The sequence below is a fragment of the Heloderma suspectum genome, chromosome 3 (assembly GCF_057233095.1).
Source record: "Heloderma suspectum isolate Gila_16-S chromosome 3, 16-S_ref, whole genome shotgun sequence".
Lineage (NCBI taxonomy): Eukaryota > Metazoa > Chordata > Lepidosauria > Squamata > Helodermatidae > Heloderma > Heloderma suspectum.
Window position 1 is genome coordinate 274,891,437 of NC_139460.1, and position 25,125 is coordinate 274,916,561.

Genomic DNA, 25,125 nt, shown 5'->3' on the forward strand with positions numbered 1-25,125 from the left:
TTTATATAACTATTACTTCTTTTCAAACAAGTCTAGGCTAAATGGAACATTTGTTTAATGTTTAATCCATGAGCCGTGACAATTGGGCACATTGGATCAAAAGTCTATTCTGGAAATGTAGCATAACATTAAAATACCTGTTTGCATTCACATTTCCTATCTGGCAATAAGAGAAAACACTTAAGAAAACCTGATCTTATAAGCTGCTGTTGTACTGGCTCTGTAGCTCAAAGGATCAGGCAGCCAGTTCCCAGGGCACAACATGTACTTTTGTGCCTCCCAGAGGGTGAATTTAGTTATTCCACCCTGCAGTGACAATCAGGATCTCTTCTAGCCCTCGGTCTTCCGATTCTTTTTGCTTGTTGTTACACAATTGAGGGTGGTGGTGATGGCGGTTCATGATTGTAGTCGGAGCTGCATCAGGCACCATCAATTTCCCACAACCTTTCTCACCCTGTGTGCCCTCTCCTCTCCCACAGAATGGGTGGAGCGGTTTCTCATGTGATCTGTAGCTGGTATTGGCATGAGACCACACATATCCCATGACCAGGAATGTTTACCGTTTGGGCTTCACTTCCTAGTGGATTACGTGGATCTCAGAGACAGAAAGTAAGTAAGTATGGAATGCCCAAATTGCTACATACGTTTCTCTTAGTTTGGGTAGAGGAAGATATGCTAATCCAGAAGTCAATGGTGTAGTGGAGATAGAACTCCCAGGGATGAAACATCAGTACTTTTTTTATTACCAGGGACACTGCTGCCACCTGCCACCCCCTTCAGAATTCCCTGTTCCCTCTGAGCTTAGCTGCAATCCTCACAGTAGTTGGGGGGGGGGGATTTTCCCAGCAGCAATGTATTGTTCCCTGTTGTAATGCAAAGTATTTTGGGGTGGCTTGGTCTTGAATGAAATATTATGACCCTTTAGCTCCTGGTGGAGATGAAAACTCCTAGAACTGGTTTGTTGATATGGATCGACACAGCTGCCTACAATTTTGGACTCTCGGGAGGGGGGGAGCGCTATGGGGACTGTCATGATGAGTGTGTGCACTTCAAAATTTATTACTATGCCTCTGTTAGAGGTATCTAGAATGCAGTCACAAAAATGGCAATTCTCCATTAGCAGTTTCATCTTAAACAACTCAAAGAATATCAAGACCTTAGCAATAACCTATCTCTATCTGTTGTTGCTCTCAAAAGTGACTGGATTTTTTGGTTTAGACCAGGGGTAGGCAACGTGATGCCCTCCAGATGTTTTGGACAACAACTCCCATAAACCCTGCCCATTAGCCATGCTGGCTGGGGCTGATAGGCATTGTAATCCAAAACATCTGAAAGGCACCAGGTTGCCTACCCTTTTGACTTTGCCATCAATATATTGATATTATCAACAGGAGTCAGTGCTACCCAACTAAATATATAAATACTGGAGACAACTTGCTTTTTCTTTTAGCATAGATTTCCTACTGTTTATCGCATAGAGATGGCTTTTTTCTGGCATTGTTACTGGACACAATGCTCATGTGGGCCCAGGGGCCAATCTGCAAATGTATGTGTATACTGTAACTGCTGCTGCTGCTACTACATATTTACTTAGTACTACATGTTGTTGTTTATTCACTCAGTCGCTTCCAACTCTTCATGACTTCACGGACCAGCCCATGCCAGAGCTTCCTGTCGGCCATCGCCACCCCTAGCTCCCCCAGAGTCGAGTCTGTCACCTCCAGAATATCATCCATCCTTCTTGCCCTTGGTCGGCCCCTCTTCCTTTTGCCTTCCACTTTCCCTAGCATCAGCATCTTCTCCAGGGTATCCTGTCTTCTCATGATGTGGCCAAAGTACTTCAGTTTTGCCTTTAATATCATTCCCTCAAGTGAGCAGTCTGGCTTTATCTCCCGAAGTATGGACTGGTTTGATCTTCTTGCAGTCCAAGCCACTCTCAGAATTTTCCTCCAACACCACAGTTCAAAAGCATCTATCTTCCTTCACTCAGCCTTCCTTATGGTCCAGCTCTCGCAGCCATAGGTTACTACAGAGAACACTTGGGATGGCGGAGAATTTCTCCCCGAAACTTCGGAGGGCCGAGCGCCAACGTGTTCGGCCCCCCGAACAAGTTTCGGGGAGAAATCCTCCGCCCCCCCCGCACACCCCCCCGGGACGGGACTTACCTTTGCCGAATGTCCCTCCCGGCGGCGGGTCCGGCCGGCGGTTCGGCGGGTGTTCGTGCGGGGTGGGAGCGGCAGCCGGTCTTTCGACTGGCTGCTGCCGCCGCCATTCCAATAAAAGAAAAAAAAAAACCGCCCCCGTGATAGGCTACGTGACGATTAACGTAGCCTATCACGGCTAGATTTGCAAAGTCAGCCGTGATAGGCTACGTAAATCGTCACGTAGCCTATCACGGGTGACTTAAAAAAAAAAAAAAAGTGCGTACGGATAATGGCGGCCCCCATAGGGAGCCGCCATTCCCGTTCCTTATTTGGTCGCTGTAGTCTACGTAAATCTTTACGTAGACTACAGCGACCAAATAAGGAACGCGAATGGCGGCTCCCTATGGGGGCTGCCATTAGCGTACACGCTTTTTTTTTTTAAGTCACCCGTGATAGGCTACATGACGATTTACGTAGCCTATCACGGCTGACTTTGCAAATCTAGCCGTGATAGGCTACGTTAATTGTCACGTAGCCTATCACAGGGGCGTTTAAAAAAAAAAACTTTGGAGTTCACGGCCGGGCGAGGCGGGAAGCCTCCTCCCCAGCCTGAATTTCGGCCGGGGCGAGGCGGGAAGCCTCCCCCCCCCGGCCTGAACTTCGCAGGGGGAGCAGCGAAGCGCCTCCCCCCCACCGCGAACAAGCTTCAACGACAGGTAAGTGACTTTCGTCCACCCCTAGAGAACACCATTGCTTTAACTATGCGGACCTTTGTTGTGAGTGTGATGTCTCTGCTCTTCACTATTTTATCAAGATTTGTCATTGCTGTCCTCCCAAGAAGTAAAGTCTTCTGATTTCCTGGCTGCAGTCAGCATCTGCAGTAATCTTTGCACCTAGAAATACAAAGTCTGTCACTGCCTCCACGTTTTCTCCCTCTATTTGCCAGTTATCAATCAAGCTGGTTGCCATAATCTTGGTTTTTTTGAGGGTTAACTGCAACCCAGCTTTTGCACTTTCTTCTTTCACCACCTTTGTCATAAGGTTCCTCAGCTCCTCCTCACTTTCAGCCATCAAAGTGGTATCATCTGCATATCTGAGATTGTTACTGTTTCTTTATGTGGAAACTCTCTCTCTCTCTCTCTCTCTCTCTCAATCTCATATCCTTACTCTGTACAGGAAATGCAGAAAGGGTTAATTTTCTCCCCCTGCCTCACTTGTGGGCTTGCTGTCCATTTTCCTGCTGGTTATTAGATTCTTCACAGCTATTAGGTTTGTTTGAATAAGCTCTTTGTGTAATAGAGTTTTCCCACGTCCCTTCACTTGCTGGGCAGTCGCGTGTCCTAAGTCAGAGAGGAGCCATAGCCATGAATTCTTAAAGGAACGTTTTTTTAAATTCCCAAATGAGACATCTGCCTTGGAGGGAATTCACTAACATCTGCCATACTTCCCCCCCCCCTTTTTTCCATCAGTTGCTTTCTTTCCATCTTAAAAAGTACAGGAACAGATGTTTAAAGTTGTTTTCTTTTTAAACAGTGTGAAATGTGGACAAATACTGAAAAAGAGGAGGGGCTAATAAAAGCATAAAGACTGACCCCAATGCTTTGGGAAAACACAGAAAGAAAAGTATGGCTTTGTTTTTCAAGGGAATGCACCTTTTCACTGAAATCTGGCATTGAGCAATGTAAAAACAACAACTAGAAGAAAGCAAATCACAAAGTACTTCCTTGAATAATGCACGGACACATTTGCATTTGTGTGCATATTTCCCATTCAGTTACTAGCACAGATGTCATACTTAGCCTGAATGAGAAGTTATTCTGCAGTCATCCAAGTTTTTAGAGTATCTATGAATGAAAACTGAAAAAAAGGAATGGCCTCCAGATAAAGCCAGTCAATACTATTTTTGATGCTCTTATATGAATGAATGGACCCTTACATGAGTAACCTCACAGGTTAACATAGGTCATACCTGTGAAAGCTCTTGCACATTTCATAGATGCAAACATCCTATTTGGCCTATAATCGTAAAAAGGGTGCGGGCATCTAGAAAATGGCATACCATAGTTAAAGGTTAAGAATCTTGCACTATGATTTAACTATGGGTCGTTAACCATGAACAACACAGAATTCACAATCCAACAACAAGTGATAGGTTCTCTTCCTGGGTTGTGCAGGCTTTGCATGTAATGACAATCACTGATTCAACAACAACCCATACTCAACCCATACTTTGGGGTGTCGTAACATGTGAGCCAGGCCTCAGAGTGTCAGCCTCCCCACGCCCCGCCCCTCAGTTGTGCAGTAAGGGGATAGAGCCAATACTGTTATTGATCTTTCACAGCAGCAAAACATAATGAATGTGCACAAATAGACAAGGAGTACCTATACGGAAGGGAATTAGTACGACTGCCAACCCAGCGTTGCTATCCTGAATCCAAGAAGGGGAAGCTTTTTTAGTTCTGTGGCTTGAACAGTGGTCTTTTTAAATAGCGCAAGTGCAGCAACATCTTTTTTTTAAATTCAGGTGGAACAAGCCCAAAGTGTCCACAGGTAAAATGGCAGCTGTCATCTTGATTCAGCTAGAATGGTGGGGACCTGGCAAGTTGTGCCCATTGCAACACCAACGCATCCCCCTCTTATAAAACATAGTTCCATGGCAAATAGTCGTATTTTGAAACTGCAAGTGCAGCAGATTTTGATTTTTCAAAAGTAATATTTGTATCTGAAACTTCTCTTTTGATAGTCACTCAAGTAGATTGTCCACTGGTTAAGCAGGAGCTCAATGGCAAAGCACCCCTCCAAAACAAGGGTGATTTCTCCCACTCTAAACTGCCAGCAACTGTGTGGTAGCATTCCAGATTGGAAAGTCACAATGCAGCTATAAGCCACACATTTCTCAAGGAAGATGGCTTCCTGCATGATGGTGGTCTGTCTTTGGAGATGGAGTCAGAGGATCTCTGCAGTTTCAACAGGGCACCTCTGCTCATCATTCCAGATTCCAAGCACAAACTGCCCTACCAATGGTGACTTCCAGGGCAGAACCATCAGTGCCATCATATCGACCTGCTCTCCAACAGGGTGAGGGCAGGAGCCATATGTCTGGTGCTACTCAGTCCCCTCCCCCAACAGATCATACAGCTAGCCCTGAAAATGTGGTCCTGAATTGGCAGGTCTAGCAAGAGTCTCCTCCTCTGCTGCCTTCTGATATTCAGCAGATACGCACCACATCGTTTCGCTGTTGAATGGTGTACAACAAGTAATACGTCAATGTAGAATTCGAGCATCAGGAACAATGCACAAGGCTCTATGTTACACAAGGAATGGCATTTGGGGAGTCATGGAGCAATATTTAAGTATTTCACTATTGTGCTGGTAGAACAAAAACAACAACAAAAGTGCACTTAAGTACACATAGGTGTACCTACAGCTGTGCATGCCCAGAAAGATATAACTTTGCAGTGGGTGGAAAGAGATGATGGACAATCAAGGGGAAACCTGGTTACATCATGATCTGTCCACTAGTGTGGATGTGATATGGGTGGGATATAAGCAGACAAAAGTCTTCAAAGGTCCACATTGCCTTTTGTGGTGCAAAAGGTGCATTGCAATTTGGCATGCAGCAACCCCCCCCCCCCCCGAAAAACAGAGACTGGTTAGCACAAGAGGGCTTCCATCTGGAAGCCCCCTAATTGTTCAGCCTGGGATCTAGGTTTGTGGCAATCTGCAGCTGCAGTCTCATTCTGCAAAGTTAAATGAGGGTCAAATAGTAAGAGAGGGTCTGGCAGAAGTAGAAGCCATCCACATATGCAAGGAAACATTTTTGATGAGCAACTGGCTTAATGATGTCACAGCCAGACATTTCCCCAGACTCAACATTCCCCCAGGGAAGTGATCAAGAAGAAGATTACTTGTACTCTGAACTTTTCTGTTAGTTCATATACATTTTTAAAAATGCAATATTTTAATGTGACTTAAGGTTGTAATTCTATGCTCACTCACCTGGCAGTAAGCCCCACTGAACAAGGGAATTGGGCAGATGAAAAATATACTAAGGGTGCAATCCTATGCACGTTTAGACAGAAAGAAGTTCTACAAGTCCCAGTATTCCCCAGCCAGCATGCTGGCTAGGGAATACTAGGACTTGTAGGACTTTTTTCTGTCTAAACATGCATAGGATTGCACCCTAAATAAACTCAGTGGGGCCTACATCTGAGTAAATATGCAGAGGATAGCACGGTAAGGCTAGAATCCAAGGCATACTTACCTGAGATTACCCATTTAATTTCATTGAATTTATTTCTGAATAGACATGCATATGATTGCCCAGCACTTGGATTTCCTTCTTTTACTAACTGGTTGTATTGAATCTGCTGTTCTGTAGTACCTATCTAGTAGTTAGCTTACTTAATACAGCTTTGTGTGCGTAACTGAACTTTGAGTAGCATCTGTAATTGCCACAAAACACCAACACTCTAGAGTCAAAATGAAAAGAAGAACAAGCTACTAGACACATATTTAAGGTAATGTCTGGTTTGGGCCCTTAGAGAACCATCTCCCTCTCAGGGGTGTGTACTCTACTGAAGGCGTTTCTGCCGTCTATGTGCATAAGGTGCCTGACAACATTTGAGAAGATAAAATACAGTAAAGGTTTAAGATCAGGCTGTGATGATTTCAAAAGTGAAAAGAGGTTGTATGCAAATCAAGGAGTGTGTTCACCAGAGAGGAAACTTCTGCAAGGATCCTCTGATAGGCTATATCCTTTGTGATTCCATGGATCTGACCTCTCAAGCCCAGCAAATGCTGCAGGATCTGTGGGAATTCCCTACCCATTGCATACAAGAGTTCTTGGCCTCTGCCCTGCCTCTGACCTTTGGTTTGTCAGCCTGGTGATGTAAAAAAAAAAGTGGGGGCTAAGAGCTTAGAGTGGGAGCAGAGAACTCTTGGGAGGCAGCCTTCAGAACAGAGATAAAGGAGCCGTCCACACAGGAAGGCCTGACACTTCCCACGCATTGCTGGGCTGCTGTTTGTTAAAAGTGAAATTGTTACTCTGGTCTTACATGGCAATAGATATTGCACTGTATCCCACAGAGAGACATTGCACAGTCTGCCTGACACAGCATGACAATGTGTATAGAGAATCCATTCTCAGACTCTGTGCCACCAGTACTCCAAGTTACATACAGAATACCACTGACGTCAGTCCACTGAGGAAACTACAACCCATTGACCATTTCCAAGAAACACCTTTCTATTTATCATGGATGTCAAGACCCTCTACACCAACATCTCCCACAAAGGTGGACTACATGCCATCAGGAACATAGTCACTGATGGCACTAGAGCATATCTAGCCACCAAATTCCACCACGTTGTACTTACTCACAATTACTTCAGCTTTGAGAACATATATCTTCAGATCAATGGTACTGTCATGGGTATTTTCATGGCCCTACAGTATGCCAACATCTCCATGGCTGACTTAAAACAACTTTTTCTCAGCTCCAGTCCCCAAAAGCCTCTTCTCTACCTGCATCATTCATGACACCTTCATTATCAGGAGATTATATATATATATATATATATATATATATATAATATGGCCGCAAATCTGAGATCAGAAATGGCAGTATCCAAGAACCAATGGGAGAACACCTCTCCTATTGACCTTAAAGTGGCAAACCTCCTTCAAAGGGAGGTTAGAGCTTAAAGTGGCAAACCTCCTTTAAAGGGAGGTTAGAGCAAGAAACTGCTGAGTTAGAATTTATCAACAGATTCCATTCTAGCTCCAAAGACTTGAAATGGGATAAAGGACTTTTATTACCCTACATGTGTTAATTGACTTACCTAGTGCCAGGATGTTTCTGTTATCAGCACCAACTGTTTTGTGAATGGCCCCTGTTAATGATGTGATTGTCATTGTCAGTGCATTCTGCATTCAATTTCCTCCTGATCTCACAGTTTACAATTTCTCTCACTAACATATGTACTGTATAAATACCAGAAACTCTGTATAACACTTCTTCCATGTGATGTAGTGGGCTCTGTAGTTCACAAAAGCTTATGCCAGAATAATTTTGAACGTCTTTAAGGTGCCATAAGACCCTTTGCTGTTTTTGCTGCAATAGACTAACATGGCTGCTCTCTGGAAATTCTGTTGTTGTTGTTCAGTCGTTCAGTCATGTCCGACTCTTCGTGACCCCATGGACCATAGCACGCCAGGCCTTCCTGTCCTGCGCTCTCTCCTGGAGTGTGCTCAAGTTCATATTCATTGCATCGGTGATGCTATCTAGCCATCTCATCCTCTGCCGTCCCCTTCTCCTTTTGCCTTCAGTCTTTCCCAGCATCAGGGTCTTTTCCAGGGAGTTTTCTCTTCGCATTAGGTGGCCAAAACATTTCAGCTTCAGCTTCAGTATCTGTCCTTCCAATGAGCACTCAGGGTTGATTTCCTTTAGGATGGACTGATTTGACCTCCGTGCAGTCCAGGGGACTCGTAAGAGTCTTCTCCAGCACTACGGTTCGAAAGCATCAATTCTTTGGCGCTCAGCCTTCCTTATAGTCCAGCTCTCACAAATTCTACAAATTCTACAAATTCTGGAAATTCTACAATGTTTTAAATCTCTAAGGTCCCCTAATTGTCAATCATACCTGTGACTTTCTTCATTGAGCTGGTTCGCATGATCAGAATAAATTGCCATATGTGGAAGGCAACAAGCCATGTTTCCTGGGTTTGTATGACAGGATGAGCTGCGCCTGGGCAGTGATTATGGAAATCGTGCCCAGCCCATGCCCGGCACACACCACGATTTAACTAAGCCACAGTGGCGTATTTTGATTGTGTAAACCAGGTCACTGACTAAAAACACTGAAAGGAGGGTGCAGTCTTGTTTCTCATAAAATGATTGGGCAATACAGTCTCGTACATTTTGCTTTGCATCTCTGGTTCTTCAAGGGCTAATTACTTTTTATAAAAAATAAAGCTGGGCATCTGGGCCAGCTAACAGAATGGCTAGAATCCAAGTATTACTCAACCAACTGGGCAATATGGCAACCTTATTATTAATACAAACTCAAAGGTTTGCATACAGTTATGCCAAGCAGTAGGTAAGCAGAGGTAAGCAATAACTATATAGAAGGTACAGATAAAATTAAACCAGTGCACCTGCCCAGAGATGGATGAACACCATGATGTGTGTGTGTGTGTGTGTGCACACACACACACAGAGTGAGTCAAAGAAAACTATGTTATATATAACAACACTATGGAAAACAATGATTACACATCTTGGTGGATCATATTCTGTGCTTTCCTGGACTTGAAAACCACCTTCACATATTAATCACATGAAGAGGTCTTCTTGAGTAGAAAGGGACCATGCTGCTGACTGCATCCCTGAGATCATGCAGCGTCAACAGCCTTGCTTCTGATGTCCACATGTTGAGCGTTAACATCTGCATAGGGGAAGCCCACACATGTACATTTGCCTAAGCGGACATCCACAGTCAATAAATGGATGTTGGGGGTGGTGCTGGCAAAACACAACATTGGGTACTGTTCTAGCCCCATGGCTCCTTGTACTCATGGAAATCCCTTCATGCTGATAATACATGAAGCTGGCTTAATGTCTACCAGCTATTGCATTGAAGCCAAGATATGTATTGCAGCTCATCAATGACTGCAGCCCAGAGTTCCTATTTAGAAGACAAGCATTAGGTTGGACCTATTATACTTCTTAATGCAGAGTTTCTTTTGACAGGAGGATGAAGAGTGAGAAATGTAAGTTTCCCAGATGAAAAGTGGGATCTGTACAAAGATAGCACAGCCACTAACCCAAATAGCCCAGGTGTATATCTCAACTGGTTTCAGGCTATTGTCGTCGTCCCCCCACCCCCCGCCCCGGGAATCAGTGCCAGTTGAGTAGGGAGCCATGCAACCTCCATGGAGAGCTCTCTGGTTTTTTTGTCTCTTCCTGAACAAAAGATTTCTGCCAGGCAAAGCTTTGCAGAGGCTGTACATCTGTCGCTCTTTGGGAGCTCTCTGTGTATGTGTGTGTGTGATCTGGCCATTGAAAAGTAGTGACCTGTCAGCTTTGATTGATAGTCACAAGCCTCTGGTCTAAACCCCTCCTGTGGGAAAAGAGGGCCAGCCAAGCAATGGCCTCATTCACATGCTAATACCAGGGTATAAATGCAAGCGGAGCACAGCACTCATGTAAGAGAAAGCCCCAGAAGGCAAGGGGAGCAGCCAGCTGCCAAAGGGCTTTTTCCCTTTTCCTCCCCTAAGCTAAGCCTTAGGGTGGGCAAGGTGGATTACAATGACTGCCACAACCCTGGCCAGCAGCGTGCAGAAACTTTCCAACACCAAAGAGGAAAGGAAGGTAGGTTGCATTTTATCAATGGCTCAGTATATACATTCTAAACAGTTGCTGCTAGGTATATATGTATAGACAGAAGGTTTTAAGCACACATGATGTGTTTGTGGCTTTTACATCCAGGTGGTTGGTATCTGTTACTATGCTTCATTAAGAGTGACCCCCTGAAAGATCATCACTTATGTCTCAAGTGGCTCCCTGTAGATGCTGTGTAGTGGTGAGCTGACATCTACTTAGAACTACATGTAGCAGTTTGATACAGAAACCAAGGTACAAAATGTAATGTGTGCTCATTTCCATTCCATACAGTTGTGTGTAGCCCACTAGAAAAATATGACTACATAAAGTAGGCTATCTTTACAGCAAAAAGCCAGTAGATCATTTGTACTTCAAATTAAGTGTATATTATTGTAGCAATGAAAAGCCTGGTGACACTGGCTGGTTTAATGATCCACCTGCCATTATTATGATCCGCCTGCCATCAATCATTACAAAAATGCAGCTGCAAGTAGTCTCTTTGGTTGTCTAAATGAGTGGATGGCCTGAGGAATGCAAACTTATTAATAAACACTGGACCCAAGACTATATAAGATAATGGGGAAACACATCACATGAAAACTGTTGTGAGGGTTTTGCAAATGCATACAGAACTCACACTCTGGACAGAACTGAACTCACAGGTTGCTGTTTTTCCCTTGGTAATTGGGTCGTTAGAGAATATGAACACTGTAATCCTATGCACACTTACCTGGGACTAAGTGTCATTGAACAGAGTAGGACTTACTTTTAGTAAACATGTATAGGACTGTGCTATCAGTTTTGCTTGTCTGGATTTATTAAAAAAAAAATTGATCTGGATGAATATCAGGTATATGGTTGTTCATCACAGAGTGCATTTTACAACTGCAGAGTTTAAATACTGGTCACAGAGGATAAGATTGCAGTATCTTGCCACATAGTGCCCATGAATTATTTGCTGCCAGATGGAAAAGGGATCTACGTTTAATAACTGAATCCTATATAATTTCCAATAAAGCCTGACATTTGAATTGACCAGCAACATGACTGAAACCTCCATGTGGAATAATCTAACATTTTCCCATTAATCATTTCAGTTAAGAAAACCTTTGATTGAGAGGAAACGAAGAGAGAGGATTAACAATTGCTTGGACCAGCTCAAGGAGACTGTTGTTGGGGTCTTTCAGCTTGATGTAAGGATAGTTTTTTTTTTTTTTAACATACCTCTACTTTCTCTCTCCCCATTTGTTTTGTTTTTCAGCAACTTACAATCTGATTCCTTGTCACAAACCCACTTTGCTGTTTCATTTTTAAATAGCAATCTAAACTTGAAAAAGCAGATATCCTTGAAATGACAGTGAAGCATCTCCAGAATATCCAAAACAGCAAAAATATGGGTGAGTATGGGATTTTTGTACCTACATGGTTTATGCAGCTAACCCTTTCTTTGTGTATTAAATGTTTGTTCTAACCTCTGTAATTCTGGTACTGCCCAATGAGATGGGAAAGACACTCAAAGCAAAAATTAAAAAATAAAGAGAATTTGTTGTACATCCAGCTTGATGTTAACAGATAAAGTTGTAAATTCTCTACATTTTATAGAATAAAACTACGATACAGAAAAGTTTAAACAGGGACTATAGGATTCCACACTAAATAGAAGATACCAAGGCTGCAATCTTAAACACATTTACCTCGTAATTAGTCCTATTGAACCCAATGGGGCTTACCTCTGAGTAGACATGTATTTGATTGCACTGTAAGAGACAATCAGCAGTTAGTGCATTTCTTGAAGGCTGTCCATACACCACTCAACGTCTTTGACTTTGTAGCAATATCACATTTTCTAAGCATTCATACCACAATATTTTGTACTGAAAAAAGTAACATTTCAATTTCCTCATGAAATGTGGTTGTGTATCAGTCACCTTTATTGTATATTGCTTGTGACGTGAAAAAGGAGAAGTGAAACAGGTCCGTACCATGTCCACACTATATTGTGACTATTTTTAGTTTGGAGTTAAAAAAATGCTTTAGAGGCTGAGCAATCACACACTGTGATACGTTCCATGGGGTTTTCTTGGCAAGAATACTGGGAAAGACTGAAGGCAAAAGGCGAAGGGGACAGCAGAGGATGAGATGGCTAGATAGCATCACGGATGCAATGAATATGGACTTGAGCACGCTCCGGGAGAGAGCGCAGGACAGGAAGGCCTGGCGTGCTATGGTCCATGGGGTCACGAATGGTCGGACACGACTGAACGACTGAACAACAACAAAATCACACACTGTATTACCCTTGGTGCATACTCCTAGCCTAATTTTAAGATTAGGATAAGGCTATCAATGGGTACTAGTCATGAGGACTATATATTACCTCCAGTATCAGAGACAGTATGCCTGTGTATACCAGTTGTTGGCAAACACGAGCGGGAGGGTGCTATTGCACTCATGTCCTGCTTGTGGGTTTCCGGTAAGCATCTGATTGACCACTATGTGAACAGAAGGTTGTACTAGAAGGCCTTTGATCTGTTTCAGCATGGTTCTTTCTATGTTCTTAAAAATAAACGTTAAAACATCCAGGCATCCAATACATGTGGGTTGATTCTGTGCTATAATCTTTGAGCAGAAACTTAGGATGGAACACAGGAACATCGGAAGCTGCCTTATGCTGAGTCAGACCCTTGGTTCATCTAGCCCACTATTATTGACACTGACTGGCAGTGGCTCTCCCGGGTTTCAGGCAGGAGTTTCTCCAGCATTTGTGGCACACATTCCCTGAATCTCTGGATAAGCTCTATGGATGAATCCATATGGCAGTTTTGAGGGGGGAGATGTGCCTCAAATACGCACTTCATTTCTGCAGTTCCCATACGCCTATGGTGGCATCTTGTGCCAGTATCTCACATATCTACACATGTCCACGCTGTAAAGGTTCATGACAAGAGTTGGAATAAGCCCATGAAAGAACATGTGTGCTTTAACAAAGTTATTTCCTTCTCACTATCCCATTTCTAACAGTGTACAATTGCCAAGCTGAGAGAGAGGGCAGCTGCTGACTGTGTGTGCCTGTTTTGGTACATGATGTTGATGCTTAAAATTTGAGAGATGCAGACCACCTTTCATCTATGGAAGTTTTACTATTGGTTACTCTGATAAAATATTGGCTGAGTTCACACAACATGATAATGCACACTCAAGCTTGAGTATGGGTTGAGTGTGGGGTGTCATTGAACCATGGGTTGTTGTTGAACTGTGAGTTATTGTGTGTCTGAACCCAGCCATGCTAACAAACCATGGTTTGTTAACCATGAAAAACTCACAGTTCACAACCCAGCATGGGTTCTCTTCATAGTTGTTCGTGGTTAACAAACCATGGCTTCTTAGCACAGATGGGTTCAGACAACACAACAACCCACGGTTCAACAACAACCCATACTCAACCTTGACTGTGGGTTATTGTATTGTGTGAACCCAGCCATTGACTGCATTGTTGTCTTTAAACACTCAATATAGCTGCAGTCATATTTTGATTTTTAAAGTTTAAGTTTCTCAAAACAAACAGTGCCAGGAGCTGCCAGGGCTAGAACTGGGAACAGCTAGGAACAGGCTTGTATACAGCTTGAGTTTGCAAGGCTATGGGCTGGAGTGATAGGGAATGCGTGGGCTTCCAGATGTTGGACTACAACTCCCATGATCCCCACTTTTGGCTATGCCAGCTTGTGCTGATGGGAGTTGAAGTCCGATAACATGCCCTAGTCAGTAGAGGCTTGACAGATACTGAGGTGGTTCTGTCCACAACAACAATTGAGTCCTCCTCAACAGCAAGGGCTATAAAGGCTTCCTGTTCAGGTTGGAACTATGTCTGAGCCTTTCCCAGTTCCGACCCCCGGCTCCCACTTGACAGCTGTCTATGGCTCAGCCCTGCAAACAGCCCTTATAGAAAATTCCGAGATACTTGTGCTGATATAAGTGCAAAGGATTGTAGATAATCTCTGTGCCAAAATAATTCAGTAGAGTGTCAGGGTCATAGCAGCTGCTTGTACATAGCTGCCATGGGCAGCTAAAAAATGAGGCAATCACTGTAAGTTTAAACTGCTTCTGGTAGTATTTTGTTCAAATTTTAAACTACCTAATCTTGAAAAAAAGTAAAATGGCTTAGTGATGGCTAAATGGATATTGCCCCAAAGTCAAATGCAATAGGTTATGTTATTAAAGGTTCACTAAGTCCTATGTATGTCGAAACAAAAAACGTCCTACAATTCCCAGCATTCCCGAATCAGCCAAGGGGAATGCTGTGAGTTGTAGGACTTTTTTCTCTCGAAACATGCATAAGATTGCACCCTAAATTGGTAGCATGGATGACAACTGTTTAACAACATTGGGTTATATCCAGTGTTGGTTTAACTTAACTCCTATTCATTTCAGTGGGTCTCATTTGATTAGGACTAACATTTTAGTGGGTCTACTCTTAAGTAGGACTAACTTTGGATACATTGGATGCAACCCATTATATATCACTGTAAGCAAGGAGGATATAGACTTTCAGAATTGTCTGAAAAAGGTTCATTATAAGAAACCTATAAATAAATGAATTACAAAGCACTGCATTAAAATGTGTAATTCCTGTTGACCAAAGGCAGATATTGATGAGCTGAGCACATAAAACATGCTTGCAAACAGTGTACTAAAGCACTATACCAAAACAGATTATTGGGATAGCCTGCTGGCAAGGACAAGAGAATGTGTGTTATGCGAAGAGAGGTGAATTTGCATTATACAAGACTCTATTTTGGTGCACAGCTGTTTGCTCACCATCTTCTCATAGCTATATCTTCTTTAGTGCAACTTTTGTGCTACACCTATTACCCATAGAAGAGGAAACAAGGATGCAGGACAAAGGCCACCTTCCACATGTAGCTATAGTGATGCAGGAGCCATTTCCTGGTGGAACAATGTGGGCCCCATATAAATGATGCAACCAGGTTGGCAGGGCTGAGTATACAGGTTTTTCCCACCACACTGGTAACAACCAATCAGGAGAAAGGGTGTTGATTACAAGGGAAAGACCCACATTATCAGTTCTACCTACCTGTTTGCATCAGTGACACTCAGCATACAGCCATGTGGAACTGAGTCTTGGAGAAATTACTCCCATGCACTGCATCTGTACATGAGAGGGGCCAAAGATATGTCCAAGGCCATTGATTGAACCCATGGTTGAGCAGGGATTTGAAAGTGTGTGTCCTGGGCCAACACTCTGACAGCCACACTAACAACTGTCCTTGTATTACCAACTCAAAGCCCTATTCTGCCTTAGTTCTGCCAGGGCTGTATAAGACATTTGAAACCACTTTTAATGCTCCGCTGAACAAGTACACTCTAATCCCTACCCCATCCCATCCTGGATTGCGAATCCACCTAACAACCACCATCACTATTATAGGCCTATACATAATCTAAAATCGGAACCTAAGGTCACATGAATAACTTAAGAATAATGCCCACTATTATGGGAAAGGGTCAGCCCAATAAAATATCTGGATTTGGGGGTTATTTCTGGGTGTTTTCCCCATTATGTGCATGCTGATATATTTATAAATGAAAGAATCTTGATTATGTGCATTTAGTGACTGGAAACATCTTCCGTTTTTATAAAGCAGATTCTAAAATGGGCCTGGAAGCTCAGCAGAGATACAGCACTGGATATATTCAGTGCATGCATGAAGTCCACAACCTCCTCCTCACCTGTGAATGGATGGACAAGACTGTAGGAGCACGGTTACTGAAGCACCTTCTGAAATCCTTGCCCAGGTCTAGGGAGGAAACCCACAAGGCAGACTTGAGTTCGACCACCCCTGAGAGTGGCAAGAGGAATACAACAGGGTCCAGCCAACCTCAGGATCAGTTCTACCCCACTGAGGACAAACAGGGATTGAAAAAGTCATTTCAGCCACAACTGCCCTCACGTTGTAGTCAGCACGAGTTGTTGCCTCCCAATCAGATCCTGCAACCCCATTTTGCACATAGTGGTGTTAGCATGGGGTCATTAGACATGTGGAGACCATGGTAAAAATGTCTTGGAAAAACCTTATTTCTAATCTTAGACCCTCTTTTATATGTATCTTATAGATATGTCTCTTTAAAACACTTTTTGGAGCAAGCCCGCTCCTGTAGGTGTACTAAAGACCAGGGTACTTCAGGCCGAAGTAAACCTCTATGTAGCCTGCATTGTAGAAGGCTGCTATTATATTGTATTTATTTAATGCGTCTAAATTATTTTATAATATCTTCTCTTGGGCTCTCTTTAGTGTACGTGACTTATATAATGTTCCTTTTTCACGTGTTATTAAAAGAATTAACAACTGATTAGTAAAAATAGAGACAACAGTGAGATGCTTGCATTTGTTCTGGGTTAATGCAGCTACTTTTCTCAGCTCCACCTTACACATCATCTACCCCCCCAACTCCATCAAGAATTAAGGGCAGTGGGAAAAGTTCATCTCCATCACACCAGTGTAACTGAATGAAAAATTAATGTTGTCCCTAGCATGCTAGTTTTCTGTAGGCAGGATTTTTGTTGTTGTTTATTTAATATTGAGGAGGGGGCGTTCAAACATGCTATTTCTCAACTGTAATCTGAGATGGTACAGTTCAGCTAGGGTTGTTGGAGAAATCTGCAGTGGAAAAACGAGTTCAGATTTTCATGAATTCAACCCGCAAATTCCACAGCAGACCAGCTTTACCCTGTTGGGGGGTTCTCCAGACTTGTGGACCAGTTTTCTAACTTTTCTGAATTTTGCACAAATTTCCTTATAGAAAATACACAAAATAAAAAAAAACCTGGCCAAAAATGTGCATTTCCTCGATAGGCTAAAGCATGACAATGCTCATTTGGGGGGAAATTCCACAGTTTTGCATATGCAAATTTGTGCAAATATGCATTTGCGCAAGTTCAGAAACAAAAAGAATCTGATTCTGTTGATGGGCGGATGACAGAACAAAAGGCGCCTCACAATCCACAAAACACAGATGGAATGGATTTTACACGCTCCATACATCCCTAAGTTCAACAAGTGTTTGCAGCATGTTATTCTGCTGTAGGATCTTGGGCCTCAGAACATAGGTATGGGCTCTCCAATGTAGTGCCCGTGGGAACCAGTGTGCTCACGAACACCACTCTTGGCACCTGCCAGGCTCCCTGCCCCTCCTGTTTTTTATTTTATTTCTTAAGCATTTTTAAAATGAACTGGGAGGCTAGCCTGCTGCACACAGAACCACTGCCCTCCAATGCTATCTTTATTTGGGTTCAAATGAGTGATTTTGTGTTTTGGAGCTCAGAACCCACCTCTGCTTATTCTTTTGGTCTCACCAGTTTGCCTTCTGGGAAATGAGTGTTTTGTGACTGGACATGCCCACCATGATAGCCATTTTATGAATGGGCAAGCCCCATGGCATCCTTTTTATGAGAGCACCCACAACACTCTATCAACGTTCCAAATAAGCCCACTGACCCAAAAAAATTGGAGACTCCTGACATAGGTGAAGGCTTGGTCAGGGCTTGATGAAGGAGAAGGAAACACTGGGTAGAAAATGATCAGCTCTTTGGAATTTTCAGTGTAATCATAAAGCAGCAGCAGCATCTAGTCCATTTATGCCCAAGTATTATTCCTTAAAGAGATGTATTGATTAAATACTTACTTGGAGCCAAGTTTTTGTTCTTGATGAGTTACCCCTAGTAGTTGCAACAGATTTTCATTTTATTAGGAGTGTGGGGTATGTGTGCTCTACCTCCAGCCCCAGTGCAGACATACAGTTGCCTAGAATTCCAGGGGAAACACGCATCCCAAACTCACAAGGAAAGAATGACTGAAAGGAAAACCCAAACTACAAGTGTATGGAGAATCTAAACTTGAGAGGCAACATTTGGTCGCTATGGTTTTCCAAGTAGAAAGCAATTGGAAGTGCTTTTCAGTTAAAAGTAAAGGGCAAGGGAAAGGGATCCCTTACTTGAACAAACACTCTGCATACTAATTAATGACCCCCCCTCGGAACCTGGAGGCTAATTATGCGCATTGATTTGTTTGATGAGAGTTTGGAAGAGTGAATGTCATCACCTTGTATTCTAGCACCTCTCTTTGTGAAACTCTTCCCCTTTTATCCTCTCCTCTTGAAAAGCCATTAGCCATGATAGCACCGGGATGCAGGGTCAGCAGCTGCCTCTGGGGGAAAGAGGATGCCTCCTAAAATGCTCTAACATCAACACTTAAACCACACTGGTTTATCCAGAACTCGCTTAGGCTGGGACAAGCTCATCGCCAGCCTGAGTATGTCTCCCCTACCCGTTGCTACAAGCCTTCTTCATGACATTGGCATTGCCAGGGCTGGCCCAAGACATTTTGCTGGCTGCAGCAGGGCAGCAAATGGTGCCCCTCCCTCACCCAAGTCAATCAACGTAGCACCTTCCTATGCATGTTTAAATTCTAAGGGCACAATCCTGTGCATATTCTGTCTAAAGATGCCTAGGACTGCACCCTAAGATGCTTTTTCTGGGGAAGCCTGATGCAGCAATTCACTCTGTATTGATACTCTGTATTACAGTATTTGGATATTCTGTATTACATGCCCCCCCCAACCCTTACTCCCAATCCAATGATATGTGAAGACAGCAGTGGGCTTCCTGGATGCTGTGCCCTAGTCAGCTCTTTAAGTGCATCGCCAGATGGTTGCTGCTGTCAGCTTTTACAGGAGCCAGTGATCTATCTCAAAGGGATAGGAGGCCTGAGTCCAACTCCACTCCCTCCAAGTCACCAGCAGATGATTGGTGGTATGCTCATGGTTCCCCATCCTACAATCCTATGCATGTGCATTCAAATATATGTAAGTCCTTCCTCTATTCAGCGGGGCTTACTGTCAGTAAGTGTGCATAGGTTTGCGGCTGTAGTCTGGGAGATCTGTGTGCACAGCACCTCATTCATTTTTTTATTTTTATTGTATTTTTTATTTTAGACCAAACCTTTGCATCAAGAAAATGGCACTCAAGGTGGCCAACAATAAGTTGTTGTTGTTGTTCAGTCGTTCAGTCGTGTCCGACTCTTCGTGACCCCATGGACCATAGCACGCCAGGCCTTCCTGTCCTGCGCTCTCTCCCGGAGCGTGCTCAAGCTCATATTCATTGCATCCGTGATGCTATCTAGCCATCTCATCCTCGGCCGTCCCCTTCTCCTTTGGCCTTCAGTCTTTCCCAGCATCAGGGTCTTTTCCAGGGAGTTTTCTCTTCGCATTAGGTGGCCAAAATATTGGAGCTTCAGCTTCATTATCTGTCCTTCCAATGAGCACTCAGGGTTGATTTCCTTTAGGATGGACTGATTTGACCTCCTTGCAGTCCAGGGGACTCGTAAGAGTCTTCTCCAGCACCACAGTTCGAAAGCATCGATTCTTTGGCGCTCAGCCTTCCTTATAGTCCAGCTCTCACAGCCATACATTACTACTGGGAAAACCATAGCTTTGATTAGACGGACCTTTGTCGGCAAGGTGATGTCTGTGCTTCTTACTATGCTGTCTAGGTTGGCCATAGCTTTCCTCCCAAGGAGCAAGCGTCTTTTAATTTCATGGCTACAGTCACCGTCTGTGGTGATCTTGGAGCCCAAGAAAGTAAAATCTGTCACTGCTTCCATTTCTCCCCCTTCTATATGCCAGGAAGTGATGGGGCCAGATGCCATGATCTTCGTTTTTTTAATGTTGAGTTTCAAACCAGCTTTTGCACTCTCCTCTTTCACCCTCAACAAGAGGCTCTTTAGATCCTCTTCGCTTTCTGCCATTAGGGTGGTATCGTCTGCATATCGGAGGTTGTTGATAATTCTCCCAGCAATCTTAATTCCGACCTCTGATTCATCCAACCCGGCATTTCTCATGATGTACTCTGCATATAAGTTAAATAAGCAGGGTGACAATATGCAGCCTTGTCGTACTCCTTTCCCAATTTTGAACCAATCGGTTGTTCCATGTCTGGTTCTTACTGTTGCTTCTTGACCCTCGTACGGGTTTCTCAGGAGACAGGTAAGGTGGTCTGGTACTCCCATCACTTTAAGAATTTGCCACAGTTTGTTGTGCTCCACACAATCAAAGGCTTTAGCGTAGTCAATGAAGCAGAAATAGACGTTTTTCTGGAATTCTCTTGCTTTCTCCATGATCCAGCGAATGTTGGCGATTTGATCTCTAGTTCCTCTGCCTCTTCTAAACCCAGCTTGTACTTCCGGTAGTTCTCGGTTCGCATACTGCTGAAGCCTAGCTTGTAGGATTTTGAGCATCACCTTCCTGGCATGTGAAATGAGCGCAATGGTGCGGTAGTTTGAACACTCTTTGGCGTTGCCCTTCTTTGGAATTGGAATGTAAACTGGCCTTTTCCAGTCTTGTGGCCACTGTTGAGTGTTCCAGATTTGTTGGCATATTGAATGCAGCACTTTAACAGCATCATCTTTTAGGATTTTAAATAGCTCGACTGGAATACTGTCATCTCCGCTAGCTTTGTTGTTACTAATGCTTCCTAAGGCCCACTTGACTTCACTCTCTAGGATGTCCGGACCAAGTTCAGTGACCGCACTATCATGGCTATCAGGGACATTCAGATCTTTCCTGTATAGTTCTTCTGTGTATTCTTGCCACCTCTTCTTAATCTCATCTGCTTCTGTGAGGTCCCTGCCTTCTTTGTCCTTTATCATGCCCGTCTTTGCACAAAACGTTCCCTTGAGATCTCCAATTTTCTTGAAGAGATCTCTAGTCTTTCCCATTCTGTTGTTTTCCTCGATTTCTTTGCATTGTTCATTTAAGAAGGCCTTCTTGTCTCTCCTTGCTATTCTCTGGAACTCTGCATTCAGTTGGGTATATCTTCCCCTTTCTCCCTTGCTTTTCGCTTCCCTTCTTTCTTCAGCTACTTGTAAAGCCTCATCAGACAGCCACTTGGCTTTCTTGCATTTCTTTTTGTTTGGGATGGATTTCGTTGCTGCCTCCTGAACAATGTTACGGACCGCCGTCCATAGTTCCTCAGGCACTCTGTCTATCAGGTCTAATCCCTGAAATCTATTCCTCACCTCCACTGTATATTCATCAGGGATATGTTTTAGGTCATACCTGAACGGTTTAGTGGTTTTCCCGACGTTCTTCAATTGAAGCCGAAATTTTGCAAGAAGCAGCTCATGATCCGAGCCACAGTCAGCTCCAGGTCTTGTTTTGACTGACTGTATGGAGCTTCTCCATCTTTGGCTGCAAAGGACATAATCAATCTGATTTCGATATTGACCATCTGGTGACGTCCATGTGTAGAGTCGCCTCTTGTGCTGTTGGAAAAGAGTGTTTGCTATGATCAGCATGTTCTCTTGGCAAAACTCTATTAGCTTTTGTCCTGCTTCATTTTGTACACCAAGGCCATGCCTGCCTGTTATCCCGGTGATTTCTTGACTTCCTACTTTAGCATTCCAATCCCCTCTGATGAAGAGGACATCTTTTTTTGCTGTTAGTTCTAGAAGGTGTTGTAGGTCTTCATAGAACCGATCAACCTCAGCTTCTTCGGCCTCAGTGGTTGGGGCATAGACTTGAATTACTGTGATGTTGAATGGTTTGCCTTGGATTCGTACTGAGATCATTCTATCATTTTTAAGATTGTACCCCAGTACTGCTTTTCCCACCCTTTTGTTGACTATGAGTGCTACTCCATTTCTTCTAAGGGATTCTTGCCCACAATAGTAGATATGATGGTCACCTGAATTAAATTCGCCCATGCCTGTCCATTTTAGTTCGCTGATTCCCAAGATGTCAATGTTCAGTCTTGCCATCTCATGTTTGACCACCTCCAGCTTACCTTGATTCATTGATCTGACATTCCAGGTTCCTAAACAAGATTGTTCTTTACAGCATCGGATTTTCTTTTCACCACCAGACACATCCACAGCTGAGTGTCCTTTCGGGTTTGGCCCAGCCGCTTCACTCTTTCTGGCGCTACTTGGAAATACCCTCTGCTCTTCCCCAGTAGCATATTGGACACCTTCCGACCTGAGGGGCTCATCTTCCGGCGTCATATCTTTTAGCCTTGTGATACGTTCCATGGGGTTTTCTTGGCAAGAATACTGGAGTGGGTTGCCATTTCCTTCTCCAGTGGACCACATTTTGTCAGAACTCTCTGCCATGACCTGTCCGTCTTGGGTGGCCCTGCACGGCATAGCTTATGGCTTCACTGAGTTACGCAAGCCCCTTCGCCACAACAAGGCAGTGATCCATGAAGGGGCCAACAATAAGTACCAAAGTTTAAAATAAAAACGTAGTTAAAATATATTTTTTTAATTTATTAAATTTCTTAATCGCCCATCTGGCCAGTCACCTGGCCACTCTGGGCGATTTACAGCAGTACAAACAGTCTAAAACAGTAAAATTAAACATTAAAACATCATATTTCTAAATATACCCTACCCCACCCAAAATGCCTGCCTGAACAACCAAGTTTTCAATGCGTGGCAGAAGCTCATTAAAGAGGGGGCCTGGCAGAGTTCCCTAGGGAGGGAGTTCCACAGAATGGGGGCCACCTCAGAGAAGGCCCTCTCCCTTGATCTCACCAGCCTAGCTGTCCTGGCTGATGGGACAGAGAGAAGGCCATCTGAGGCTGATCTTATTGAGCGACCTGTCTGGTGTTACTGGAGGTGCTCCTTGAGATAGGCCGGGCCGGAACCATATAGGGTTTTAAAGGTTAACACCAACACCTTGAATGTGGCCCAGGAAACAACTGGTAGCCAGTGCAACTCCTTCAGCACTGCAGTGATGTGATCATGCTGGCGGCTGCATTTAATCAGGAGAGCCACCACGTTCTGCACCACCTGCAGCTTCCAAACCATCTTCAAGGGTAACCCCATGTAGAGCGCATTACAGTAGTCTAGACGAGAGGAGACCAGGGCATGTACTATCGATGGGAGCAGATGGTCAGGAAGGTAGGGGCAAGTACATAATAATAATAGAATAAACACATTAAAACATTATTTTAAAAAACCACATCAATAAAATAATAAATACATAAATAAATTCTCTGCACATGCAGTTCCCACGAAGGTATTTGTCTGCAGAAGCATGTTTCTGCATTTTGCTTCAACCTCAGTGGACCAGGTAAAAGTGTGGAAGTGCATCCCCTACATTTCATTGGAACTTAGGTTCTACCTACTATGCTTATGACGGGGTCCAGCATCCCAGTTCTAAACGTATTTACTAGTATGATTTACTTCCAAGCAAACATGTTGAAGATTGTAGCAGGCCTTGTGGTGGAAGCCCAAATGTGTTTTATCAGCTCTCATATAGGTGTATGCAACAAGTAGTCATACCTGTTATCCTTCTTATCCTGCCTAAATACCATACACAGCTGGGCTGGGCAGCTATGTTGCCACTTGCAAAACACAATTATGGCTATAATAATGTCAGTACATGAAGTTAATAGAACCAGGGGGTATTTGATCACAAACCAAGAAAATATATTTGGAATATAGTGCGCCGCCTAGTTCACTATTTAAACTCCTTGCTGCTGTTAACTAAATTGGTCCCTAAATTGGTTTATTCCTCAGTGACTGCAACAACATCATTTTGGGCGGCGGGGTGTATGTGTGTGTGTGTCTTCTGATACCAAGTAGAGCAACTTTGCTAGAATATACAGAGTTCTAAAAATGGATGTGTTGATGCAAGATTTGTGTCACCCTTGGAAAAAATATGTAAATTTGTGGTATCTAACAGTGCATTAGGAATTATCATAAATGTTCTTAGGAGGATGTGAAGCATCAGCGACAATATCCTATGGCATCATATCACTTGCTCTATAGCCCAATATAAGTAACTGCTGTTTCACCTAACAACAGGCAGACTTATTTTCATCTGATGGTTGACAGAGATAATGCAAAGACAGGGACATCTAGAGCAAGCAAATGGAAAGTAACTGCAGTTTAGAAGATCCAGAGCTTTCCCTGATATCAGCAGCAACATTAACTATTCAGTACCAGGAGAGGGAGTCATGGCACACTTCCTGTAGGGACTGCTTTCCTTCCAAGTTCCACACCCAGAATGCAGCAGACAGCTGTAGCAATATGAATATTTACGGAATATGGTTGTTTTCACTTTGCACAATACACAACATCCTCCATAGGGACACACCCACTGAACAGTATTTTGAAAGAAAACAAAATGCAAAGTTCCTTGGACTTGACTGGATATGATCTATTGATCTAGGCTTTTATGTTGTCTCTTCCTCCCAAAGGCTTTCAGTTTAACCCACAACCTTCTGATGTTGCGAAACGTTTCTAGAAATGCTTACTTTCCACCCTGGGACATGCTGTGATTCTGAAACTTTGCTGTATTATACACCAGTGCTAAGATTATAAGGGAAAGGATGGGGGACTCCTAATAAACTCTACAAGCTTCACCTCTAACTCCCCAAATTTTAGCCAAATCATGCTACCCTGTAGCCTTCTAAAAACATTGGCTAACAGGACCATCACTCAAGGTAACGGGGCCAGACTGCCTCCCTTGTACTTCAGCCCATTATGTGCTACTCTTCTGATTTGTACTTTTTT

The 25,125-nt window shown here is 43.5% G+C and overlaps 1 protein-coding gene across 2 annotated transcripts; it reads left to right on the plus strand.

Moving 5' to 3' along the window:
* The first annotated feature begins 364 nt into the window (after positions 1 to 364).
* Positions 365 to 17,350, plus strand: LOC146351311 (transcription cofactor HES-6-like). 2 transcript variants are annotated; one of them, XM_084842019.1, is made up of 4 exons: positions 365 to 609; positions 11,629 to 11,724; positions 11,850 to 11,928; positions 16,195 to 17,350. In XM_084842019.1, exons 1-4 carry the CDS (start codon positions 553 to 555, stop codon positions 16,602 to 16,604), a joined length of 642 nt encoding a protein of 213 aa, XP_084698145.1. In that variant the 5' UTR covers positions 365 to 552; the 3' UTR covers positions 16,605 to 17,350. The 2 variants fall into 2 exon arrangements, with proteins under 2 accessions (XP_084698145.1, XP_084698146.1); XM_084842020.1 differs by lacking the exon at positions 365 to 609 and adding an exon at positions 10,457 to 10,519 and having other exon boundaries at positions 16,192 to 17,344.
* The last annotated feature ends 7,775 nt before the right edge of the window (positions 17,351 to 25,125 follow it).

Coding starts and splice junctions, on each gene's coding strand:
- LOC146351311 (XM_084842020.1), top strand. CDS start 10,457: ATGACTGCCACAACCCTGGCCAGCAGCGTGCAGAAACTTTCCAACACC. Junction 10,520..11,628: donor ACACCAAAGAGGAAAGGAAG/GTAGGTTGCATT, acceptor TAATCATTTCAG/TTAAGAAAACCTTTGATTGA. Junction 11,929..16,191: donor CCAAAACAGCAAAAATATGG/GTGAGTATGGGA, acceptor GTTTTTATAAAG/CAGATTCTAAAATGGGCCTG.